This window comes from Haemaphysalis longicornis, unplaced genomic scaffold (genome assembly GCF_048455015.1).
Source record: "Haemaphysalis longicornis isolate Haplotype H1 unplaced genomic scaffold, Haemaphysalis longicornis Haplotype H1 scaffold_1, whole genome shotgun sequence".
NCBI lineage: Eukaryota > Metazoa > Arthropoda > Arachnida > Ixodida > Ixodidae > Haemaphysalis > Haemaphysalis longicornis.
Genome location: NW_027526203.1, coordinates 121,455,303 through 121,481,804, shown reverse-complemented (window position 1 = coordinate 121,481,804; position 26,502 = coordinate 121,455,303). Strand labels below are relative to the sequence as shown.

Here is a 26,502-nt window from a genome sequence, read left to right as displayed (position 1 = left end):
TCATATTGGCGAGAGGCAAGTGCATGTACGCAAAGTGGAGTAGTTGGGGCGAAAAGAAAATCGAAAAAATAGGGCATGGGATTCGAATCAGAGACTTAGCACGCATCTCTAACGCAACCACCGTTCGGTGACTCTAGCTGACTAGAAGGGAACGCAGTGAATGTTTTGTGGCCGTCGAGTTAGAAACGTGTTTTACATACATGTAACAGGGGCTGCATGAGTAACCCGAGCCCGAGCTTGATAATTTCAGACGCAGCAATTGCGGTGGTAGCAATAAACGTTCCTGCTAAATGTGCCCTTTGCTTGGCGATGCGACCGCGTTTATGTGCAGATTTATAGGATCCCAGAGAAAAATGAAAAAGACGCAAAGAGAAAACCACGCTTACAATAATGAGAGTTCCGGAATGGGACACTAATACGATTGCCGTCACTATCTCATAAGGAGAGCTTTTGTGTCCTCGTAATTTTTTCCCCTCCATTTCTGATCAACTTCAGGCTCTGACCAAGAAAGCACAGCGCGGAACACGTGCACCAGCACAGCACCGCCTTGCGTGAAGACGACAGACACCGAGGTCCTTCACTGCAGCGCTTGCAATGAGTGCTGAAGCCCGGCATTTTGTGCGAGTCGATGGGGCAGCTACTTTTATCGCCGGTCCTGTCCTGCCAATATTTATTTCCTCGTTGGCCGGTCGTGCTGCCGATTCCTTCGCGTTGCCTTCAGTCCGCTTGTGTTGAAGTTGCGTGCGCTTAGGATGCAGGAGCAGATGTACGCGAGCGTTCCGATTAAGGTGACTTCCGTCAGTGAGGGTATTCGTTTGACAACAATTACTTCGCCACTGTGAGGAGGGGCCGCTGCAGCGCATGTTGGGCGATAAGTGAACGCCGTAAGAAAGCCAAACGAGGCCCTGAAGGCATTGCAGTGGCCTGCGTGCGAGAAAGGCCACTGTGTACAAAAGGGTAGGAGAGGGGCCGGATTATCGGTTCCCGTGCTAGGGAAGGCAACAGTGGCGACGGACGCTGAGAGAGTGGGTGTTCTGGAGTAGCGGGTCACTGACTCTACGGCGGAATTACGAAAGTACGAGGAAACAAAACGGAAAGAGCAACCCGGCTGCGCGGATGGCGTCTCGGAGCGTCTTAGGCCATCGTCGTCCCTTGTTGGATACTTTGGCCGCCGCGAGCGTAAAAACGGGAAAGGAGGCGTGTGTGCCGAACGGGAACAAGGGCGCACTTCCGGGCGCCTCCGGAAGTGCAGGACGGCCCCCCAGGAGGGGCGCGGTCGGAAGTGGACGCTCGAGGCGGCCATTCCGCCGCATGCGCCGTCACCAACGTGGGGGCTGAGGGCAGTCACTTTCACTGCCGCGCAGCGCCTGCGCAACAAAGGCAGGACATTTTCTGCCCCAACGTCAATGCCTTGGCTATCTAGGCCATCCGACGTTCGAGAATGTCGGCCAATGACAAAATGCTAACGCGAACCATATTCCTTTCCGTTGATGACTCGCGGGTGACGCAGGCATCCAGCAGGCGTCCGAGCGAGGAGGCTGGCAGGCGAAAGGGAAAGTGAGGAACCCAGCCGGGCAAGACCGGCCGGTGTCCTTGGCTCTCCCCTTCGTCTGCAGCGGACTGAGGAGACGTTGGGCGCTCCTTGTGTACTGGGGTCCGAGGCAGCGATCCGATTTGCGAGGCGCGCGCGCACACTGCGCCAGTGCGTGCAGCTGTTCTAAATGGCACGCCCGATCGAGCAGACCACAGCAACGGAGACCCCTCTGCTCTTGTCTTCGTTCCGCTAGCGTGCAACAATCCCAACCACGGCCCAAATCGCTTGGCTTGCGGGGAGAGAACACTGACGCGACGCAGACGTCTGATCAATTCAGAGGTCGGCGGACTCACTCATGAGTCCACTCACTCAAACTCATTTGGGCTCAACCTCACTCGTGAGTTTGAGTTTTAGTGAGCGTGAGACTTGTGTTGCATCATGAATTTAAGCCCGAGTCAATTGGAGCCCAACTTAGTTTGAGTATATTTGAGCCCAAGTGATACTGAGTGAGTTTGAGCCCGCGTGATCCTGCGTCATCCCGATTGAGATTGTACCCGCCTGTGCCCGAGTGAATTTGAGTGCGGCTGAGCCCGAATGAGTTTGAGCCCAATTGACGGCGACTATGTTTGAGATGGAGTGAGTCTGCGTCTAAGTGAGACTGCATGAGACCGCTTGAGACAGTGCGACGTAAGTCCGTGTGAGACTGGGAGAGCTGAAGAAGGTCTTGCCTTCGGGCTAGTTGGTATTCCATAACGTTCATCTTAAGCACACAAAAAACACGGACACAGAAGACAAGGACAGGCGCTTGTCCTTGTCTTCTGTGTCCGTGTTTTTTTGCGCTTAAGATGAACGTTATGTGAGAGCTGAGCCGGCAGTCGTGTAGGTATGGACCTCAGTGAATTTGCGCCGGCGTGAATGTACGCCAGTGTTGTGCACATAAGACTTTATATTAAAGCCCAAGTAAATCCACCAGTTATAATTAACTAATCAGATTATTACATAGACCCCAGCTAGCTGCTGATCGTGGTTATCTCACGTGAATGAGGCCACTTTTCGCCCCGAATGATTTTGGCACCCGGAATGTCATTGCCACTGTGAGCGAAGGCTCGCCTTCCTTGACACCATGTGCGAGTGCGGCAGTGTAATGAAATTGGGTAACGCTGCCATGGCTCACTATAGTAGTTATGGAGCTCTTGATTTGTTTTGCGCTAGGGGTATGAGATCTTTTTCAGGCAGTCCATTTTGCGTTTTCAGCGAGATACGATTGTGCTAGGGCTGTAGCCCCAAAGATTAGGCATGTGCGTTTTAAGTCGTTTGTTACCTGCGTTGCTTCACTTATGTAATTTTTGCGCAAGTGTTTGCGTCAGGTACGAAGCACCTACGGTAGTTTCCTGTTAAGTTGCATGCGGCGTTCTGGGGTTGGAATTCGGGTTACGTGCGGGTGTGGTAGCAATCACGATACGCATGATCAGTTGGGGGGAGTTCTGATCTTCAAAAGATTCTTGTAGAATTGTGATGACGATCAGCACTTGCTCTCTACCACGTTCTAGGGGCTGGGCGTGTGACTGATAATCGAGGGGTGAGGCCATAAAAAAGGCTTATCCCATCTTTTTCTCCCAATGGATTTTCTAAGAAGGTGGGAGAGGGCGGTGGGAGAGCACACGGCGGCGCACGCTTTCGGTTGTTCCCCTGCTTCTGTGAATGGCTAATGATACGCTAGGGGTCAAAAAAGAAGATGTGAGCGCCGGGAGGAAGAGGAGGCGGCGGCTGTCCCTTCCGCTGTTTCAAATACGGTGTCAACTAACACCTCCGGGCGATGCCCACTTAGACTGAATAATGACGACATCATGAGATAGTCATGGTGAGTAGTGGATAAGGTAGAAATTAAAATTGAGGCCGCTAGGACATGTAGGGTACCAAATTAAAGATCTAGATGAAGGGAATCACGTGGGATAAATAAAATAAAATAATTCTTTCGGGTATTTTCATCACTAGAGGCCGGATTTTTAGGCATTAAAAAGCACGGTTTAGGCGCCAAAAATAGGCAGTCAATACAATATTTTAGGCCTCCAACATCGTTATTATAGGCGCATTAAACTTTGACATAAATGCAAATAATTTCACACGTAGACGTGCGTGACAAAGACGCCAACAGTTGAACATGGCCGTTCGGGTTGTCCCACAAAACTGCTGAACTAATGGACATCCATTGGCTTAATTCAACAGTGCTCACATTCATGTTCAACGGCCACTGCCGCTTGCTCGAGTGTCGCATATAGTGAAACAGGCCTAAAAAGAGCACTTGAGAGCTGGGAATACGGAATTGCGAGCCATATTATTGGGATTAAAACTCACCGTTATGCCACTGGGGCGTGTGGGGTATCAAATTAAAGGTCTCCATAAGGAAAACATCATGGAATAAAGAAAGAAATGCGGCCTACTTATCCTCATTATATAGTCACGGAGAGTCAAAGATTCGGTTAAAATTCAAAGTTATGCCACTAGGGCGTGTGGGGTATCAAATTAGAGGTCTCCACGAGGAAAATCTTGTGGAATGAATAAAGAAATGGGCCCTGGTTATCCTTTTTATATAGTCAAGGCTAGTCAAAGATTCGGTTAAAATTCAAAGTGATGCCCCTAGGTCGTGTGGGATATCAAAATATATATGTCGGTGAAGGAAGGTGGATCGAATACAATCATCGGAAATAATGACTAGTTAAGCAAAAAAACCTTATCTGGTGTCCCATAGATATAACTGTGCTCGTGAATTGTTGGCACGCCATCTTGAAAGCATGGTTGGTTCGACACATAGCAGCCCTCAACGTGAAACAGCTTAGCGAGTAATCAAACAGCTTAGCAAATAAAGTGCTGATATATTTTTCAGTTCATAAGGCATCAGCTACGCATTTGAATGGCTGGATTGTTGATGGACTGCGTTCACATTGGACTCTGTGTGCCCTGTGCAGGCGCAGGTTGTGCCGATAATGTTGCAGTCTATATTCTAGACTGACCTGCAGCATCCTAATACTTCGCTGCTGCATTCCGTAAAAGTAATTCATATGGCCCCACTTGACCAGATATGCATCAGCTGTGGAATAACAAAATATGCGTGGAAAATAAGAAGGAGCACGTATGTCCCACCCAAACAAGGTTGTGATTGTTCTTGATATTTTTACATCGGTTTTTTAGTCGCCAAGGCGGTATGCTCATGTGTTTACTACAAATGCGAACCTCCCAAGAGTTAAGTCCCATATTCGGTTTGACATAGCTGTTGAGAAGCGCACACGAATATTATGTAGACACCGAAGTGGAGCCTATATAGCAAGCTCGAAAGTCATGCAAGCTGTAGATGTAGCGTTCCGGAATTACCCACGTTTGCATAGCGCAGCTTATATATCAAAGCTAGCACTGCTACGTATGTCAAATAGGTATAACGAATTGAAAATTCAGGTTTTAATGGGACGAATTTGCCACTGGCCAATGAGGCACGTCGTAGTGAAAGGATCTGCATAAGTTTTGACTACAAGGGTGCCATTAACCTGCGCTTATATCTGAACGCACGGGCGTTTTCGCTTTTTGCCTCCATCAGAAAAGCACCCATTCACCCCGGTTGTGATCATACCCGCCTGCTTTGGCTCAGCACCACAACGCCTCAACCATTGCGGCATCGCGGGGAACACCAACCGTTCGCTGTGCTAATGGTCGGAGAGTATCTAAAGTAATGTACACCCTATATATCTGCTACACTGACGTATTTTTAGATCCAATGTATGCCATTACGAACTGATAAAACAAGAGCTTCTACTAATGTGTCTCGGGGTGACGAAAACACTATACTCGGTCACAGAAACATGATAGTCGCTTTTGTAAGCCGTTTCCAAGCCCGCATGTTGCTCTTTCCATGCGCACAACTTTATAGGAGCGGAGGGATTCAGCCGTTTGAAATGCTTCAGGCGAGGCAGGAAGTATTGGTCAGAGTTACTACGTGATGTTAGAATTGTAGCAACCATGTCTTTGCCAACCGAAAGCACCCTTCCCAATCATCATCAGATGAAGCTTTAACATCAGGACGCGAGTACTCGGCGCGCGATACAAGCTACTCGCCAGAGGACACACTCTCCCTGGTCGCAACCTGCGGGCTGACCAAGGTCCGCGAGGCCGTGTTGCCGTTGGGTTGCAGATGCAGCAGTTATATATAGGCGGTGCCACACTGCCTAATCGGCCACCTATACGAGGAAACTGAGCAAAAGCACCCGGCTTATTTTTACATTTAAACAAGCCAAAAATTCTGTTTCTGCAGCAGACGTGGTCTGGAGACATTTCTTTGGCACACAATGTTAGCAAACAGCAGGTGGAACTACATATTGCATGGTTCTGAGCAGCACCTAGAACTCTTTAAGAGACATTAACTTTGCGTTTTTTATGGCACAGCTTGTGAATATTGGATGCACTGAACCATTTAAATATTTTACGTAGTTTTGGCGGAAAGTACCAGCAGAGTGCACATCAACCTTAAGTCCCCTACGTAAAGTCAATGACAGAATCTGCGCCTGCGAGGGAATGCTCTGTATGTAATGCAGGCGCCGTGCATATTACAGATAATTATTTGCTGGCGCGAACAGCATCGGGTGCAGTGCCAAAACACACTAGAACGTGAATGGCTAAACTCTTTGGGAAATCGCGGATGAAAGGAACTGAGACAGAATATAAAAACAAAAGAATGGCGCGGAATTCCCAGCTATGAATTTCGTTCAGACAACGGTAATATGTAGGGCAAGTGACGCCGATAACTGATAGACACAAGAAATACCAAAATATACAAGTTATACAAGTGCGGTATTATAAACAGTCGGTGGCCGCGCAAGTTGACCCTTCCCGACATTTAAGAAAGGTTTTCGCTATCTCCATCTTCATTTTGCCCCTGTGGTTGTTCACCAGCCTTGTTTTTGGTGGCTACACCGCTTTTCTCCAGACATTGGGAACCGCAATGTGTCGACGAACCAACGTTCTAATGATGCCTGGTCAAACTTCGCCAGCGCGATTGGCGCTCTGAAGCTCCAGGTGAAGGTTTTTGAATATTGCCGTCCATCAAAGCTGAATTCGGCATTATTTACTGGCATGTGTTTGCATTAGTTGCACCCGTCTCCCTGGATGAAAACTACTAATTTTACCGCCCCCACGAGCTTACTGCACAACTCGGAATTTTTACTTATGAAGTGACGGGACATAATTAGCTTCCAATTCAGTCATTGCCTAGATTAACTTTGCGCCCTCAAAACCTTTCCTTTGACACTACAATTTCTTTTGTGCTCGCATTTTACCATTTGCAGTGAGTTCACTTCGTTTACCAACTCCTAACTAGTACTGATCAGCGGAATGCCTTGTTTATTTGCCCCAGGTGATTTTCCGCATCAAGACTTATGATTTCATACCCCACACATCCCCTCTGTATCGTTGAATTTTAACCTAATTTACGACTCACCATGACTGTCTGATGGGGATAACCAGGATGCATTTTTTTATTTGGTCCGCATGATTCCATTGATCGAGACCTATAATTTCATACCCCATAAGACCCGCCGCGGTGGCTCAGTGGCTAAGGCGTTGCGCTGCTGAGCACGAGGTCGCGGGTTCGATTCCCGGCCGCGGCGGCCGCTTTTCTGATGGAGGCGAAAAGCAAAAACGCCCGTGTGTGCGAGATTTCGGCGCACGTTAAAGATCCCCAAGTGGTCAAAATTAATCCGGAGCCCTCCACTACGGCGCGCCTCATCGCCTGCGTTGCGTCGGCGCGTTAAACCCCACAATCAATCAAATCAAATTCATACCCCATACGCCCCAGTGGCACCAGTGATTTTTACCCTATCTATGATTAACCATGACTATGTCATGATAATGACCAGGATTTATTGTGTATTTGTCTAGCGTTATTTCTCTAATCCAAATCTTTTTTGATACCCTACACGCTTAAGCGGCATCACTATGAATTTCAACCCAGTCTCTGAGTCACCATGACTATCTCATTAGTTCCCTCAACGAGAGCTACAATTTGATGCCCTACATGCCCTATCGGCACACCACTTTAAATTTTAACTTAACCCATGACTCACCATGACTGTGTCACGATTATCATTAGGAAGCAATTTCTTATTTGCGCCACGTGAATTCCTTCATCGAGACCTTCAATGTTATACACCACACGCCCTAGCGGCATCATTTGAATTTTAACACAATCTAAGACTCACAATGACTGTGCCATGACAACCAGAAATGAATTTTTAAAGACGATAGTCTTTCTTGGGCTACCTAAATGCAGAAATTTTGGACTGTCCATATGTCTGCTTGTGTGTCTGTGTCTCGATTCAACCACCCTGCCAAAGTGAACTAGAAGCTGCGCAATATAACTACAAACCCACACTCTTATATACCCACAGACAAATCTAAACGTCTAAGTCCGGTGGCAATGTTCACGCTTATCAACATTGTTGAACAAGACATAACGCAAATATAAGCTAGAAAATCAATGCGTAAGCGATATTTGCAGTGTTCCTTCAATAAAATTCATGGATGATTGGTTATTGCAATAGCAAATTAAATACTGCATCAACTTCAGAAAACCGTCGCCTGCTGTTGCCCGCGCTACTATAGCTCCTGGCGAAATTGAAGAAATCAAATGGCAACAGTAACGAAAGGTTGCACTAGATAGGTTCCACCTTCCGCTTGGAACGTTCGTGGAGTAGGGCAACGTGGTTTGTTAAACGTTAGAGTAGGGTGCCTCGATTCAGGCGCGTCTCCGCCGTGCGGCAGCGCTGGCATCGAGGTACCCTACTTGGAGCAGTGGAACGCGGTAAATTTAAATTGACTCACGCAATCCTCCAGCGTGTTATCTTAGGAGGAACGAGACGAGAGAGAAACAGCAGGAGAGGTGTGTGGGAAAGAGAAGGGAGGCCTTTACTTGGCAGAGGCACCAGTATAATTTCTCCTTTCGTCAACATTCGCAACAAAAGCAGCATATGCGCGGAAATTTTTATTTGTTCCATGTGAATACCCTGACCGAGCCCTTCAATTTGACACCTTACTCACCCTATCATTTTCACTTTTAACCAAATCTGACTAGCCATGACTGTCATGATGTGGACAATACTTATTCTAAACACGCGCCGCCTGGACTTCATTTTTGAAAAAAAAAAAAAAAACAAGATGTCCATACCATATGACTAAAATCATGACATATTGCAAGCGGTTGAACATTTAAACAGCTCTGAAACATGCACGTTGCACTGCGTACGCCATGACAGATCCAGTCGATGTTTGCGATTTTTGCACGTTGGGCGCGGTTGACCGGCGCCACCAGCAACACCTGTTTTAGGTCGGGCCCCTATAATGAAGCAAGCATGCCAACAAAATCAAAGGCGCACCCATGAACGCCTCGAGCTTCACGGAGTCGTGGGAACAGTTTGCTTTGCCACAAGGCATTTTTTTGAGAATGCAGAACCAATGGACAACACCTTAACCATAAACATCTTCGATGTAAGTGAAATCAGCGCACGACACCTTTCTGAGTGACCTTTGTTTCTCCCCCGGGTCTCAGCGCACGCTCGAGCTTAAAACCTCTTTATCATGTACAGCAGCCTATATCAAGGGTTTGGTATCCAACACATATGTACATTTGCTTGCACGCGGTGCTAGTCATCATGGGCTAGCAAGTATAGCTCTAATAAATCTGTAGCAGAAAGCATTTACGACCTCACTGGAGTTACAAGGTCACGTCTTTCTTACCAAACGTGAGAATTTTAACAAACGCGTTTGCGACGGTACGTTTCGTGAACCTGCTTGCATTTTCCAAACTCTTAATACATATGAATTCTGAATCTATTTTGAGATCTGAGCCCTAGTGAGTTCTGAGTTCATTTTGAGTTCTGCGCCTGAGGGAGTTTTCAGTCGATTTTGAGTTTTAAGCCCGAGTGAGTTCGGAGGCCGAGTGAGTTCGGAGTCCATTTTGAGTTTTGAGCCTGAGTGAGTTCTTAGTTTTGCGCTCGCTGTGACTTTGAATTTGAAAGCGAAAACGCCTGTTTGTTCGAGATTTCTGCGCACGTTAAAGATCCCCAGGCGGTCAAAATTAATCCAGAACATTCCACTACGGCGCGCCTCATCGCCTCTGTAGCGTCGGCGCGTTAAACCGCACAATCAATCAATCGAGTTTGAGTTCGAATGAGCGTAGATGAGTCGCTGAGCAATGAGTGTAAGTTTGAGTGAGAGGTGATTACAAAAATAAATTTGTGAGTGAGTTTTAGTAAGCCGGTCCAAGTTTGCCGAGGTATGCAACGATGCTGCGTCAGTTGCATTGATGCTTTACTTGCGCTTATTGCTGCTTTCTTTGATTTAGATGGTCTGATCGCATTCATGGTTTGTTTCATTATTTGTCGAAAAATTCGCCTTTATGTGTACTTTCAAACCAACGTATGTGGCTAGGAAAATGATTCGCGCGCCCGGGACCGGTGCCTCCGAGAAGTGGAAGGAACTTTGATATTTTATTTTAGCAAATACAAACGATGTCCAGGGAAGACGAAGATAGTGCATTTGTGTTGAATGTTAAGGGGGCTTATTTCTAAGGGAGGAAGCAGTGCAAAATGTGCCCATTGCAAAAGACGTTGTGCAATTACGGGTGCCTATGGGCGTAAAAACGACCTGGTGTCAACCAGCTCCACTCTATCTACGAAGGGAAAAGAATCTCCGCAGAAAAGACACGTTCTCATTACGAATTCCGAAATTGAAAATGGGGAGGGGCGGAGGAGCAGGCGCGAGGAGATATGAAATAACAGAAAGATAGTGTTGTGTACCATACAGTCGAGTGTAACGACGTAAGCATGGTCCACCAGTTAAAAATATCTTCAGCACAAGCTAGTTCCATCAGCGCCATTTTACACGAGAGAGAAAAAATAGCTAGCCCAAATAAAAAAAAGTTCCAACATTACTTTTCTTCGGATGTAGGTAACGGTGTTCTTTTAAGGGTTTTGCACAAGCGTCCATGCTTTGATATGTTAAGATAGTTCTGGTGAGTTTTCGCTTATGTACGCAGCGGAGCGTCCTTGAAGGTCCAGTTTGAGTTTAGATTTGTCAACAAAGCATTTAAGAGACAGTGGTGTACTCTTTCTTTCTTCTGTGCGGTGCTTCCAACAATATCAAGTTTTCTTATGTTGATTTTTTTCCATTTCACATTTACAGTTTCGCTATTTCGTATTCCTGCAAGTTTATTTAATTAAAATTCCATACAAACCCTATTACAGGACATTAAGTAAGGGGGTTACAAAAGGTAAGAAGTGTCACGGCACAGTAAACGAATAAAGCAACCAATGACGCGTTGTACGTCAGCACTATAAGAGCGATAAAATAAAATACGCACAAAAAACGTCATTGCAGGCTTCACACTGGAATATTGCAGATAATAAGTATGCAAAAAAATATAACTAGCCAAATACAATTGAGGAATACACAAAAAGAGTACCTAGAATACAGGCACCCAAGATTCGCGTATACAACGCGTTCGAAGCAAATTGTGTTGGTTTCGAAAACACACAAGTTATAGAGGATGATAAAAATGCAGAGCGTTATCTCGGACATACTATGCTAAGGACATTATTCAATACAAAAAAATGCAGGCAGGCAGAGAGTGCGCAGCTGAAGAAAAAGGCACGTGCTTTGGTACGAAACGACGCATGACCTAATAAATCTGAAAAAAAGAACACGTAAGAGGTATACAGAACGTGGTTAGAAGGAAGGTGTTGAAAAACTAGGGTTAAAGTCTTATGGCGGAAAGAGAGTGCAGAAGTTGTCGGTATTTGTCGGGAGACCGTTTTACTAACGGATGACGCGAGGACGAGAAGATGAATTGAAGGCGTCGGTTGATCATATAATGGTGTGAATGTTCAGTGATTATGCGCCTACGTGTTGTAATGGAAGCAATACCAAGGTGAAGTGGAAGTGGTTTGTCACTTTAGGCGTATTTGTGAAAGAGAAATTGAAGAGCAATGTCACGCCAAGTACTCAGTGGTTGAAAATACAGACAGAGCTTAATTTTAGTTATGCTGTCATGATAATCACAATTTCGTGAACTGAAACGGGCTTCCTTTGATTGAATTACTTCAAGCATGCCATTAAGGGGGCAAGATAAATGCGGCGAATTCAATTTGTGGGCGAACGAAGGCCTGATAAGCTAGTTGACGAACGGCAGTCGGACAGTTGTGCAAATTATGGCGTAAGTATTGCATTGATTTTGAAGCTCTTGCACGAAACCCTTCTGTCTGTATTTTTCATGCACTGAGGCTGGTAACGTTTTATAAATATGGCATCTTTTTCTGAGATATAATCTGTGTGCGCATTTTGAAAAATTGCTTAAGTACTTTCCGAGATGTGAAACAAGACTTGCATAATGCATAGCGAGCGGCGGTGATCCTTAATTCCATTCGGTGTACAAGATGCCTAAGGAATACCCACTGCTTACGACGTGGGCACAAGTAATGAACTAGCGCGTTGGAACGATGGCCTGGCCTATTTTGTTGCAGCAATGACGTACTCTCAAGAGCGATGATTTTGTTATAGACCAACAACCTTTTTGATTTTTAGCTTGTATAATAGAGTTGTTCTTTCAGACTGCCTTTTCGAGGTTTAGTGCCATACACCATTTTAACCATAGGCTAATTCATCGACTTTCCTTGGGACGTATTCCCGCGCACAACGACCGTGGCTATAAGCCGCGCTCATCAACCGTGCTATAAAGCGTCCGCGGAAAGACGTCATCCCCGCCAATCGGAAACTGCGACGGCTGCAGCCAGAAGCGAGCGCCCACTTCAACTTGGAATCGGGTGCAAAAACTGGAGTGTGGGGAGGAGGAAGCTTTCTCCGACAATGATACTATGCCAGAGAGGAAAGAAAGAATATGTGACTTCAGCGACCGCATTAAAGCTTGTTTCCCCCTCACATGGTGCTCGGCGCCTGTCGCCAGCCGTGTCGGAAACTTACACCATGACACTAAAACTCCTCTCCGAGTATAGCTGATGTCAGCGCAAACATTGCGTCGCCCATCTGCAAAATGTGCTTGCACCGGACTCAAAAAACCATTGACCCACCTCGGTTATGGACCCAAACGGAATAAAACACGCCACTATATGAAATGACACACACTAACTGCTATCTAATTAGATGAATTTGCAAATTACTTTTCGAATCTCCCGCGGCCCTCTCACCGCCGTAAGCTCTGTCTGCCAAACGATGGATGGCACCACGTGTCCAAACACCGGCCCCTCAACGACACTCACAGAATATACCGTTCTGAACACTGAAACTGTGGCAGTCGTGCTCGAACGCAGAAGCCCCCCGCAGCCGCACGTTCTCGCGGACATCTCTTAAAGGAGTACTGACAGGAAATTTCAAAGCTGAGGTAACCATGTAAAAAGCTTCCTTTGTATATTAAGATATCTCCCAGGAAGGTTCAACCGTAATGGTTTGGTATGACATACTTTAAATCAATTTTAATCTTTACACGCACCGAAGAGCTCAGAACAAAAACCCGTTCGACATGTGTGACGGCGAGTGCGACCACGGCTTGTCTGGACGCGTGCGTGCGCGCGTCAAGACCAGCCGTGGTGCGACGAAAGCGGGGGTATCACGAGCGCCCTCCTATCATGGCAGCCGCCTCGGTGTTTCTTTGGTCAAAACAGAAACCGACACGAAAAAACGAGACTGTAATAGATATTTGCGCGGCGATCTACCCTATATTGTGCTATTCCATGATCACTTAGCTGGTAGGCACGCATAGCAGCGAAAAGAACGAAACAAAAATTTCTTGTTGGGACTTGTTTTGAGCCACGCAAGCGTAGATGTTTGTCTTTTCCTCCCCACATATCAATCCCGTTTAGGTCACTGTTAATTATTTCATTTTCATCCTGGGAAGGAATATTTCCATACGCAGTCGTCTGCGAAAAGCCTCAAGCAGGACGTAATGCTATCAGTGGTTTCATTTAATTGAAAAAAAAGACCTAGGGGCAGACCTTTGTGGAACGTATGAAGTTGCGACTAAGGTATAAGAGGCTGCACCGTTTATAACTAAATATTGTTGCCTACCAGTAATATACGCTGACAGCCATGACGGAGTCTTGGGGTTACTACCACAGAATGACAGTTCCCTTAATAACAGCAGGTGATGAACTATATTAAATGCTTTCCTAAAACCCGCCGCCGTGGCTCAGTGGCTAAGGCGTTGCGCTGCTGAGCACGAGGTCGCGGGTTCGATTCCCGGCCGCGGCGGCCGCTTTTCTGATGGAGGCGAAAAGCAAAAGCGCCCGTGTGTACGAGATTTCGGCGCACGTTAAAGATCCCCAGGTGGTCAAAATTAATCCGGAGCCCTCCACTACGGCGCGCCTCATCGCCTGTGTTGCGTCGGCGCGTTAAACCCTACAATCAATCAAATGCTTTCCTAAAAGCGAAGAATCCAAAGTTCAGAGACGCGCAGGCGAAGATGTATAAACAGTGCAGGAAGGCGGGTTAAAATAATAAGGAGGTACCGCATTCGCGCTTGGGAACACTGAAATTCCGAATCTTTATCCGCGAAATAACGCTCCCCCCCCCCCCCCCCCCCCCTCCCCTCGTCATTTGTCATTCAAATGACGCGCACGGCGAGAATAGAAGCTTCGTTAGGTCTCGGCATTCGGTAACAGGCTCCTAATGTTCCTTTCACGCCTTTAATTTTTTTCCCAGCTTGGGGAAGAACGGATGGGTTTATGGCCCGCGGTGCTGTCAACTCTGGCTAGATTGTGGCCCGACAAATGGACGCTTACCACGCGACTGATGGCGAGCCTTCGCCAGGAAGACGCTCAATTTTTTTCACGTCTGCTGCTCCTGCTGCCATGGCGTCTTCAAATGCTTTGCAAAAAAAAAAGGGGGGGGGGGGGCGGGGTGGAACCCGGAGAAGGCGAGAATTACGATGCAACTGGGGAAGAATACCCGGCATTGTGCGCATTTTGATAACATCTTTTAACGACTAGAAACGGCTTATAGGAGCTGAGCTTGAAGGGAGGTTTCGAACACATTGGCAGTGCGCTCTCGCACTCTTTTTACTCTAAGCAGATGAAGGAAGGTGTCGTGTATTGGGTAAAATCGCGGGAGGATTAAAGAAAGTACACAAGCCTTAATTTATCGAAAAAAGTTGTAAACTTATAGCCACTCTCTTTTCTACCGAAATATCATTACACACAAGGAACAGAAAACCCAGAAATGGTGAAAAATTCTGAATTCCCTTAATATCAAATCAATTGCAATATTTGTGTTGACTTCTTAACCTTCGCTTCACCCCTCTCCTGCACCCACTCTTCTGTACACCCTCCCGTTACGCCACCCCTCCACTTTCCCAGTCCTCCCGCGAACTTCCACTAAGGGTTCACACCGCCAACAACAACGCCGCCGTGTGTTTTGAAGAATTCATTCTGGAGCTGAGCGCAGGAGAAATAAAAAAAGAACAAGTCGCAGTTTTGTACCTACGTATAACGTATAGTATTAACCAAGTGTACCTACAAAAGTAGAGGCATGAAATCAATCACCGTTTGATCATGTTTTCTGTATTCCCCAGTGGACTGAAACAAACGTGAAAATGACCCGACGTAAAGATGCCTCTCAGGGGTAGTTGCGTCACTTGAGTAATTGAGGCATGGCGGCACCAGAGTACGGAACTTGCGGGAAAAAAAATATCCCTGACCAAAGCGATGGAAGAAGAATCTTTGTCGATAGAAAGAATTGCGTGCATCGTCAGTGTTCAGCTTTTACTTGCAAAAAAAAGAAGTGTAGCACTCATTACGCGAGACGATGACGGAAATGTCAAAAGATGAACGCAGTTTGGCTAATTTTCAAGGTTTTTTTTTTCGTCTTGCACCTGTATCCCCGGCTGCCGGCTCGTTTAATAGAGCTGGCACAGTATCTCCCCTGGACGTCCGCAATTATTCAGCACAGGGGGAGTCATGTTTCAAAGACAGTTTTCCGAAATTTCCTAAGGTTCCAAGGGCCGCTGAGACCATTCAGCCAGGAATCTCTGAACTTCAGCAAACATATTCAATTGTATACCAGCCATGAGGCAATTCGTATAAACTGCTTACCAAGATACTTCGACAAACCGATCTTCAAATGAGACGAAGGAGAGGTAGTTAAGAGGAAGGTAGTTACGTTCGTTAGAGGTAGTTTTACTGCGGACAGGACTTCAAACTGTATACAAGACGGCAACTGCGCTTTTTGTCGTGGCTGATTTTTGCTCGGCGCAAGTGCTGGCTCTGATGGGCTGCTAGAAACAGTGTATTCATTCAAGTGCTGTGGTGGTGGCCGTTTTTCTCCCGTAGGGTAAAAAAAAAAAAAAAAAAACTAGATCATGAGATATCGGCGCATGTCGAAGAACCTTTGGTGATGTAAATAAATTTTGGGCCTTCCAGAACTTAGCACCGTACACCCTTTAAGTATTCCGGCGGGTCGGCTTCACTGCAGGGCATCTGAATGACCGATCACTGCCGGAAAAAAACTGCGTGGGCACGCGACGTCCTGGAATAAAGTGCTCTGCGCAGTGGCAGTATGCAATGAAGTAATGATGTTTTGCGATGCGTCAGGACGCAGATGAAATAAATACTGCTTGCATGAAATCTTTCTTTGTCGCAGTAGTTGGTGCACTGTGGCCACGGAGCAAGATTTTATTCTTGCTCCGTGACTGTGGCAAAGCCGGCGCGTTTTGAAAAACAACGAAGAACAACCGATGTGCAGTTTCAGTTCGTAACACTCCCGCTCACCCTTTTGTTCTCTGTTTTTTCTTTCAGCGGAAGAAAAGGAGTATCGATCTAGAATGTGCTGGCCCACTCCCCAACGCCACTTACGAAGGCACGTGCGCCATTATCCCGCGAATACTGCTGTTCTCAGCAAGTTCACACCATGTCATCACGCATTGAATGAGCGTCTTTGTCACCTGTGGTGCACTATAATAAAGCTTCTGCAGGTATTCTTCGCTCCGATGCACGCGAAAGCCCAATCACTGCATCCAAGGGCCTTATTTGGCAAATGATGAGGACCGCCATATGCTGCGTCCACAAAAACGTGATGCCATGCATTGCTATGCATTGTAGCGTGTCACGCAGGACACATTTTTCCAGTCAACTTGTATGCTGGTCCTCGTCCTTGCTCAACCTTTCAAATGGCAAAAAAAGATCAAAGCCCCTTTCGTAAGAGAACGATGGTTAAAACGCGAAGCTTTCTCCCGTGCAACGCGAGACAAAGTCAGAGTCCGAAACCCGAACGTGTTAGACCGTGTGGGCATGGCGCAATCGGATAGGCGTCGGCTTCGTAAGGCGAGGGACCCAGGTTTGAGTCCGACCACGGGAAGCGTGCCTTTGTGAAAACCCATCGCCATCACGAGCCCTCCACTTGTGTAAAATGGGCTTTCGTGCAGTGCGTCTCCGCGTACGCTCGCCATCAGTGAAGCCAAAAAAATCCCCTTTTTAATAAAAGGACAATACTGTGCTTTCAGTTGAAGCCGGCCAACGGGTGTGACGCCGACCAAGAAAATCACGGTGCTGGCGACAGCTTTCTCAGAGCTTCCAGGCAGGAAGTGTTTTATCCAGCTCACTGCAGGGATTGATCGATTATGGTGTTTAACGCGCCGACGCAACGCAGGCGATGAGGCGCGCCGTATTAGAGGGCTCTGGATTACTTTTGACCACCTGGGGATCTTTAATGTGTGCCGAAATCTCGTACACACAGGCGTTTTTGCTTTTCGCCTCCATCAGAAAAGCGGCCGCCGCGGCCGGGAATCGAACCCGCGTCCTTGCGCTCAGCAGCACAACGCCGTAGCCACTGAGCCACCGCGGGGGGTTCGCTGCAGGGAACCGTGGTTCGACCCGGTTCCAGCTGGACGGACGTCATCAGGCACTTCTGTCTGGATAGCCATTTCTTTCGATTATATATATATAAAAAAATATGGCTGAATATTTCTACAAATTTATGTTACCGACTTTGTATTCAAGATTAAAGCGTGGCCTATGCTCATAACACGGTCATATTGTATTCGTGAGTTTCCAAATACGTTGAAGCGAACCGATGATCGCGGAAGAGAGCTCTCCAACACACATGTGAGTGCATTTATCGATTTGTAAGCGCCACGACAGGCCGCCCAGACACAAAGAAGTGGACGCCCTGTAGCCGCTCACAGAGCACGCGTGCCTTGTGCACACCCTGGCAGAGGGCTTCACGGGCAGCTATCCACGCATGTAGGCTCAGCCACAGCACTCCTCAACGACGAATCACTGCGATTAATGACCAACATCTAGGTCCCCGACAAACGACACTGTTATAGAATGGAATCTGCGCAGGGGCATGGCGCAATGCAAAGTGTCACGCTTTACCCAAGAGAACCGGCATCGTGGGACATGTGCACGACAATCCACCCTCACATACGCGTTTGGTTATCCGAAAACGTTGTGGTCAGGCCCGACCTACTGGGAATTTTCCTAGAGTACTGTTGTCGTATAAAAAATGTCCGGAATAAAGTGGCCGTCAATTAACAGTATAGACACTTCATTGAAACGCATAAAAATTACGAGGATGGAATAAGTGTTAGGTGGATAAGGTGGATTTTAGGGCTTGGTGGTTTACGATCCACCAATGTCAGTTGGGGTTGTTTCGGCGCTTGCCCGTCAACCCCGCTGTCATTTCCGAAGATGCGCGGCAAAGCCACCCAGCAGTGACGGATACACTGTGGCACAAAGATGAGGACGGACCTCCCAGGAAGATTAGGGTGAGCTCACGACTCCTGTGCGAAGCGAGCCACAAGTACCGGGGATAAGAGAATGCAACAAAAGATAGCCACTGCCTCTTTAGTTATAACATAAAGACTTCTGCATAAATTCGGTTGTTAACCTTCACAGCGTCGCAAAACATGCACGTTGCGTAGTGTTCCGACACAAGGCGAGACATAGTTTCTTCACGTGTACCCGAACTTGTGTTGGGGTCCAGGATGTTTGACGAACGTTTCGAGTGCTGTCAATGGGAAAACATTAGTTCGAGTGTTCGGCCTAAATCCGGCGTCGTAGCCAAGAGATGGCCCGAAAAATGGCCCACGGGGCATAAATTGTATGTATGTATAAATCACTACTCAGCAAGGGGCATCCAGTGGCCCAAGAGAGTAAGGGGTTGTTTTGGAGGGGTGCAGGGCTGCTCGGGGGCCTATACTCTTCTGGCTACGTCCGATCTTCACGAGAACTCCTACAAGGAGAGCTACGTCTTCTTGGCGCGCTGAGAAGTGGTCGGTGTCGTCCACTCCTCTTAGGATGGCACTAGTCTGGCGTGCGCGTCTGCCTGATGTTGGCGGATGCACACACGTACACTTCCACGGCTCAAAAACAAAAAACAAAAACAGGTTAACAAATGCTTGGGCACTAAGTAGATATAAACGAAGCCATTTCAAACTACTAAAGAAGCTGGCATGGCTCATGCACATCAGTATTCTGCAGTGCAAAGGAAAGGTTGCATTTTTGAGGGAAAACTTGAGCACATTAATAGCGATGGTACTGGCGTTCCCCGAATTAGGAATAGACGTTGAATTGTTTTCTTACTATAGAAAAAACAACGCGTTAAAGATGGTCACAAAACGAGGTAAGATAAATGCAAAAAAAAGAGAAATAAACATCGGATGGAGCAGCTCTGAGCCCGAGAAAAAAATAAACAGGAATTGTACTGTACCAACAGGCACTGCCCTAGACGTAAAAACGAGGGAAAATTGAATTGAACTGGATAAAGTTCCTTAAAAAAGGGTGACATATGTCATAATCCCGGAAAATGAAAGTGCGATAAGAGGGTGTCTTTATGCCGAAAAAAAAGTTGCAAAAAAAAAGATGACGCCGGCAATGAAAGGATCGTTCGGCAATTGGACAAAATGCTTCCAGATTGAGTATACATCCTAAACGATGGTTAGGTCACCTCGCAATTTTTTTCATTGGTCATATTGGAAAGCCTCCGATGGCACAGAACCTGCGTCGCGACGGGACGCGTCATAATGCGGATCACATTTCCAAACTCTCCCCGAATATCAGTGCCGGTGGAACCCGCCGGAAATAGAATATGATGCGATTGTTGGACGGTCGACATTGTCACTTCGATCCTCGGTCTTCATTCTATTTAGTCTACTCCCCAGGCGTAGCCTTGAGAATTTACGGCGGTAATGTCTGCCTAGCTTGAGCGGGAACGGGCTAGTGTCCCCATGATTAAGCTGCCGTTCGTTGCGCGCTGCCATGTGCCACGCCACAGTGCACCGGCGGTTTCGACAGGCCTGCCCACAAAGCCTCGTTGCCTACTTCTCAGCGTACGGTATTGCGTTCGATAGGCTGATCTCCACGTTTGCCGGGTCGCACCAGCGAGCCCTTTAGATTTGCAAGGTGATCTGGAATGCACGGGAGACTCGAAGCTATCTAGCCCGGAACCGAGCATGCGACGAGAGAAAATATCCGAGATTGGATTCATCGCCTCGAGCCCCGCCACAGCTTCTTGTTGTTAGTTGCAATTTTAAGCCCCTTTCCGGTTGTAGTACACCACAAAACAACCAAGAGGAGTCGACGCTGCCGTAACCTTGAGATTCTCCAAGTTCAGTGCATGGGAGTGATATTTTCGCGAGGGCTGTCCATTGCACAGTTTTTACGCTATGTAAAGGGCGTAAAAACACCAGAAAATCTCCTGGCGATAAACCAAACATGCATATGTCATTGCGATTAAATTTGAATTGAATTTAGCGCAAAGCAGTTGTTGTGAAAACTGCGTTGTAGGCAAAGATTTGGCTGAGATCTTGTTACGTATCACATAGGTGCTGGCACAGAAGAACTTCTGGGTAATCCCATGAAATTAGTCTGTGCCATACTTTAGAGTCTCCTATGACTAATGTACTTCAAAGCGCGCCATGAAAAAAAGCTATTCAAGCTTAGGTCCTGATAGCGATGGTTGTTTCCGGGTGTTTATACCTTCCCGTAAGGGAAGCAATAGCGCGGCGCCAAGCCGACTCGCTGTAAATTACCAGCTCCCACACGTACCGTTAGATTCAGGCAGAGGCGCGCGGTTCTCAATGAACAAGACCAAGACAGAATTAAAGCAATTTTTGTTTTTGTTTCAGCGCTCCTTTGTCGACGTAAAGAGGCGCAAAGAAATGGTTATCTTTCATGCCTCAGGCATTTGGAATCACGCGCACTGTTTAGGGCTAGCGGTATCAGTCTAGCCAAGGGCAGGCAATGAAACTCCCATGGTGACCAGGGTTGTTCCGGGGAATTTTTTTTAACAATTGAATATAACACGTTTTTTCTTTGAACTAAAGAAGCTGTTAATATGTTTCAATGAATGAACGCAGATAACTGCGAAGAATGTCACTAATTTATGCACAGCATCAAATACTCCCAGGATTACGCTCCAGTACGACACTGCTGTAAGTATCGTCGGAAAAGGGTTCGTAGGGTTCTAAGCATTGATGCTGTCCTCTTTTCAAACGCGTTCGCATTTCTTAGAAAATTGGCAGAAAAATCTTCATTAAATCACGCGAGAAATGATTATCCACAGGCGTAAGTATGGTATTCGCCAATTTCTTCGTGCTTTCCCAGCTAGATGGCTTTCCTCTGCATGTTTTCCCTCAACCATGCAAGCATGCTTCCTGAAACAAATGGTTTGAGTGTAATGTGATAAGTTTTTTTAAATGTCTAAAACATTCAGCGTCTACCTCTAGCGGGATTTGTTAGACGTATCAGGTTTACAAGACGAGCCAAGATGAGAAGACGAGTCTCCTGGAACTGGGCTGCACGCTAGCTATTATGCAGGGCTACAGGATTGATGAAATAACTACGCCACGTACTAGGTCAATGGCACCGAGGCGATGTAAGCCCTAACAACTTTTTGGGAGACTCAGAGCTCTTCCCGCCAATAACTAATAAAGACGCTCCCGACTTCTCTCAAACCATCTAAAGCATACTTATTTACGGCTGCCATACCCTATCCTGCCCGCCCTTACCTTCAGACTCATTAGACTTCGTCCATGTATGTCACACTTTACATGTAAATGTTCAAGTTAAAACAGATAATGAGTATTTACGCTGTCGTGCTGCTGTGGAGGCGAAAGGCAGGCCGATTGTCACTTTCTAAATCCGCCGATCGTTGGTGCCTTCCACGCATACTTCCCTTCCCGTTTGTTATACTTTCTCCTCGGAGGAAATGTCCCCATTCGCACTGCAACCACGAGTGTGATGAATTACGCGGGCGTTTAGAAAATGGCCACGGTAATGCGCAAAAGACCTCACATCAACGATGCAAGACGCTGAGTGCTCGAGTTAAGCGAGTGCCGAAACGCTCGGCACGCGCTTTTCTCTTGAACACCAGCGTCAGCAGCAAGGGCAGGTGCAATGGGTCGAGAAGTGGGTGAGCTTCGCTCCCAGCAGCCCATGCCTACCCCCCCCCCCCCCCCCCTTCCCCCCGAAGGGCGTGCCTAGAGAAAATCCAGCGTACGAGTGCGGCGCACTCACATTGGAAGGCCCATCTCTTCAGCTGGCGGATGCCGAAGACCACCTTCAGCAGGGCGTCGCGGCAGTCCGGGGAGACGTCGAGCTCGGAGCTACGGCGGATCACCGTGGGCAGCACCTTCCGGATAACGCTATCCACCAGGTCCTGCAGGTTGAGTTCGAACTTGGACCACTGCTCCAGTATCCGCTCGTTCCGCGACTTGTTCGGTGGCGCTGTCACGCTGTCTTCCACGTCTGGCGTGGCCGTGGCGGTGTTCTGGAGCACGCCGAGGACGTCGCCGATGGAAGGGTCCGCGGAGGCCACGTCGCTCATGAGTGCCACGCCGGCCATCAAGAGGAGACACACGAGCGGCAGCATCGACGATGGCACCGGGAAGAGGCGGAGGACGTGCCCGGACGCCCGGGTGCCGGCTGGCGGGCGGCAGCCGTGTCGGCGCTCAGCTGTGGCGTTGGTGCGCATCGTACGGCTCGTGTCCTTCTTCTGGTCTGGCCGCCGCGCGGTAGACCTGTTTTTAAAGAGTGCTGCGGCGCCACCGCTCTCGGGGAGGGAGAGCGCGTGCTCGCGCGCGCGGATCGTGCTCCGGATTGAGCGGGCGCCATTGCGGCCGAGGTTGGAGCGACTGCGGCAGCTCTGTGCTGCTTGTTTTCCCGCGCTGCACAAGTGCGTGGCGAGAAAGCGCTTCATTTGGGACCCGCTACGTCAGGGGTCGGCAACATGCGGCCCGCGGGGAAGTACGTTTGCGGCCCTCGCCACAACTTCAGAACCCGCCTCCCCTTGTCACTACCTATCTGAAGGTTGACATGGCAATTTCAACCTCAAATGGGGTTAGCCCGAAATAAAGCAAGACCGCCTCTAGTTGCCCCCATATTCACAGTTGGCTTGAGAACGTCTTCACTTCATTTCTTTGCACCGGTCCAAAAAGGAAACCCTCCTGCCCCTCTTCCCCCTCGCCCTGATTTGTCGTCGGGCCCTTTACCTGTTGGCTTCATGCTGCTCGGTCCTCCACCTGGAAAGCTTGCCGACCCCTGCTTCACGTGAAAGATTTGATTCATTTATTTTGAGTGCTCACCAACAGCGGGGCATTCTCGGGTGATGCACAGTGTACACGGGGAATATCAAGCATACAAACAGACAGCATACAAGAAAGGGTAATAAATAATAAATGAGTAAAAATAAATGTGTAGGTATACTCAAAAGCGGAGTCTGAACAAAGAAGAAAAAAATGGTTTTCTGATTATAAAGCGCTCGGAAGTCGTGTGTAGAGTATGCATGAGTTAATACCGGCGAGCATAAGGAAGGCGTAAGACACACAACAAAGGGAAAAGTGCAGGTGTGACTACTCAATCGGCGTAACTAAAATATTATATTTTTCGAAGATCGTTTCGAGAAAACAGCGTCATTACAAAAAATGTCAATAGAATGTAAAGATGGGCTCCTAAACGCACGTTGGCATCGGCTAGCTGGTGCCAGACTCAGTGACTTTTTTACATGAAAGCAGCCGCGCGGGCGCAGTGGTCTTCTTTACACTCGCAGGAGACCCGATCTCACAAGACTAGGCAATGAAATTTTGCATGGATACAGTTGAAAAGAAAAACAAGTCCGCCTGGACTGCTTGGTAAATAATTGATTGATTGATTGATTGATTGATCGACTGATTGATTGATTGATTGATTGATTGATTGATTGATTGATTGATTGATTGATTGATTCATTGATTGATTGATTGATTGATTGTAGGGTTCAATGCGCCGACGCAACGCAGGCGATGAGGCGCGCCGTAGTGGAGTGCTCCGTATTAATTTTGACCACCTGGGGATCTTTAGCGTGCGGCGAAATCTCAACCACACTGGCGTTTTTGCTTTTCGCCTCCATCAGAAAAGCGGCTGCCACGGCCGGGAATCGAAACCGTGTCCTCGTGTGCTCAGCAGCAAAACGCCTTAGCCACTGAGCCACTGCGGCGGCTCTGCTTTGTAAATAGCTCATCCATATCCAGAAGCTCAAGAAGATCGCCGTGGCCATGTTGTCTCGGGGTTGAGTAACGACGAAATACGATTCGTGTGAACCGCTACTGATTCGTTTCCAGCCGGAGGAATGATGAAGGGCTTAAACAATTCTCAATTGCACTGACAAAGTAGAGGTTAGGTGAAATTAGGGTGCGGTAAAGCGTGGCGAAGTGTGATCACTCAGTCTATTCACTGGTCACCAGGGAAATCACACCAAGCGTACGGAGACAGGAGTTGGTCAGGCAGTGCATATGCGAGTTGAAAAGTAGTTTTCTATCCAGGATTATACCCGAATCACGGATTACAGTAGCGCGGTTTACGGGTTCACCGTGCAGAAAAAAAAATATGTAAAAGATGAGCGGGGGAGTCTTGAGAAGATATAATTTAACTAGGAACCGTAATTTTATGCAAAATGCCGATTTTTTGTCTGCTGTAAGGATCACGCCTGTTTGACATACAAGTGCAAACTAAGGTAATGGGAGCGTTTTAAACCATCTTTGATGGTGCTTATAATTGCCCATTTTGAGGTAACTCCTTATATGGGCTCTTTAAAGAATGAAATGTATTTTTTGTGTTCTTCTAGACCGCCTTGAGCACAGTAGCGCAAACAAAATTTACGATCATACTCCGCTCTTCCCAAGCTATGCCGGGAACCATTGCAGGCAGAAAAAGTTGCAACTCGGTGAATCATACGTACAGATTTAAGAGGACACGAGAACATTGACCGGGCATCTAGTTAATCGTGTCGTAGTTGGAAGGCTGGAAGCTGAACAGAAAAGTATGACCGCGTGTCTGCCCACTTCCCTGCAAATGTGGACGAAAAACGATCTGCCGCCGCTGCCAGGTACATGCCCTCGTCCTCTCCTTCGCCCACCTCTCACGATCGTTCCTGCCGTCTCGTTCCTCCCACGGTAAACACGGTGGAGGGTTGCTCAAGTCAATTATTTATTCCCGCGTTCCACTGCTCATGCGCTATCTAGCGGAACGTTTCGTTAGTGTTGGACGTTTCGGAAACACGTCACCAGGTCTTGGATCGTGCGCGAGCGCTTTTTGTATTTTTGTGTCAATTCAACGTTTACAACGCGTATTTCTTTGTTGGCCATTGCAATAATCAAACAGCCATGCATTTTTTATTAACAGGATACTGCAAGCACCCCTTATGTAATCATGTTTTGACTCAAATATGTTTGTTATTTTCATTTTGTTTACAATGTTAAAGGGACACTGAAGTGAATTTGTCAAGCTCCCGTTTTTGCTTGCACTGCGTAGACTGGCTCAAATTAGCACACTTTTCATCGTTTATCCGGTTGACAAATCGGTAATTATTTTACAAAGCGCGAAAGAAGAAAAACTACCATGCGCGGTTTGCGGCGGCCGCACCAACTAAGCTGTGACGTTGGGAGGAGCGGGCACCGTGATTGGACGATGCCCAAGGTGAGCAACCAAACAAGTGTCGGTTTCGGTTTCGGTTCTGTAAAACACAACCGGTGGCGTTGTTGGATGGGCATTCTCAATAGCTCAGTAATCATCGTACCGCGCTTCTGCCATGTTGTCAGCTGTGAAAATGCATAAAGATAAGCCTCCCTGGATGGCTTGGAATCGTAGCATTCACTAGCCGAGGCCTACGCAGTGCATGGACGCCCTCCGCGTACCCGCAGACGCCCAAATGTCATGCGCTTTTCCCCCATATTTGGAGCTTGCCTCACTCATGCCTTTATCGTAAAAAGCGTGTTCGCACCAGGCCAAGGGTCTGTTTATTCTGGCCTGTGCCCACTGCCCGCAAGCAGTCGGTGCTTATGGCAACAGCACGCCAACGAGAACTCGCTAGAGCGCCAGTGCCAGGCTGCGCGAGTTCTGCGGACTAGTTCGTGGAGCAGTGAACGTTGCGGTCCAAAAAAGGTGAACTCAGGATAGAAAACATCGGCGAAAAACGAAAAAGTTACTTAAAAAAAAAAAAAGCTTGTACCCGCGGGGTTTCGAACCTGTGACGGGCAAAACACTTGCGATGATATACCTAGCGCTCCAGACCACACGGCCACGGGTGAGAGCACTGCCGACAATGGAAATATAAGGTATATAATGTATAACCAGTTTACCCTTTTATTTAGTTTTAGTATTTCAAGCAGCTTAGGTGACTATTTGTTGTATCTCGCTCGTGCAGTAAGCGTCCCCCGAGTTTCCACAATAGCTCACGTCTAGCAATTGCATTTCTTAGACGGAAAAGCGTTCGCAGATGCGTAGTCGTGCTGCTGACCGCTGTGCTTGTTCGCCCAGCGCAAAAACGTGCTTCCCGCACCCTAGTTTACGCTGTACGGTAAAAATTTCAGTTGATTTTATTTCCTTAGTACCTATATTGACTTCGCTGACTCTTCTACCCCTTCAAGAGGCCTTATATTTTCCTACTGG

At 47.5% G+C, this 26,502-nt stretch overlaps 1 protein-coding gene across 1 annotated transcript in view; it reads right to left on the bottom strand.

Annotated features, from left to right (window-relative positions):
- Positions 1-22,561, bottom strand: part of LOC144179557 (nose resistant to fluoxetine protein 6-like) — a gene marked incomplete in the record, with an annotated part of 454,840 nt that extends 432,279 nt beyond the window's left edge. Inside the window, 1 exon segment of the mRNA XM_077707960.1 lies at positions 22,096-22,561. Within this exon segment, the coding sequence (XP_077564086.1) occupies positions 22,096-22,552 (457 nt within the window).
- Positions 22,562-26,502: the final 3,941 nt, after the last annotated feature.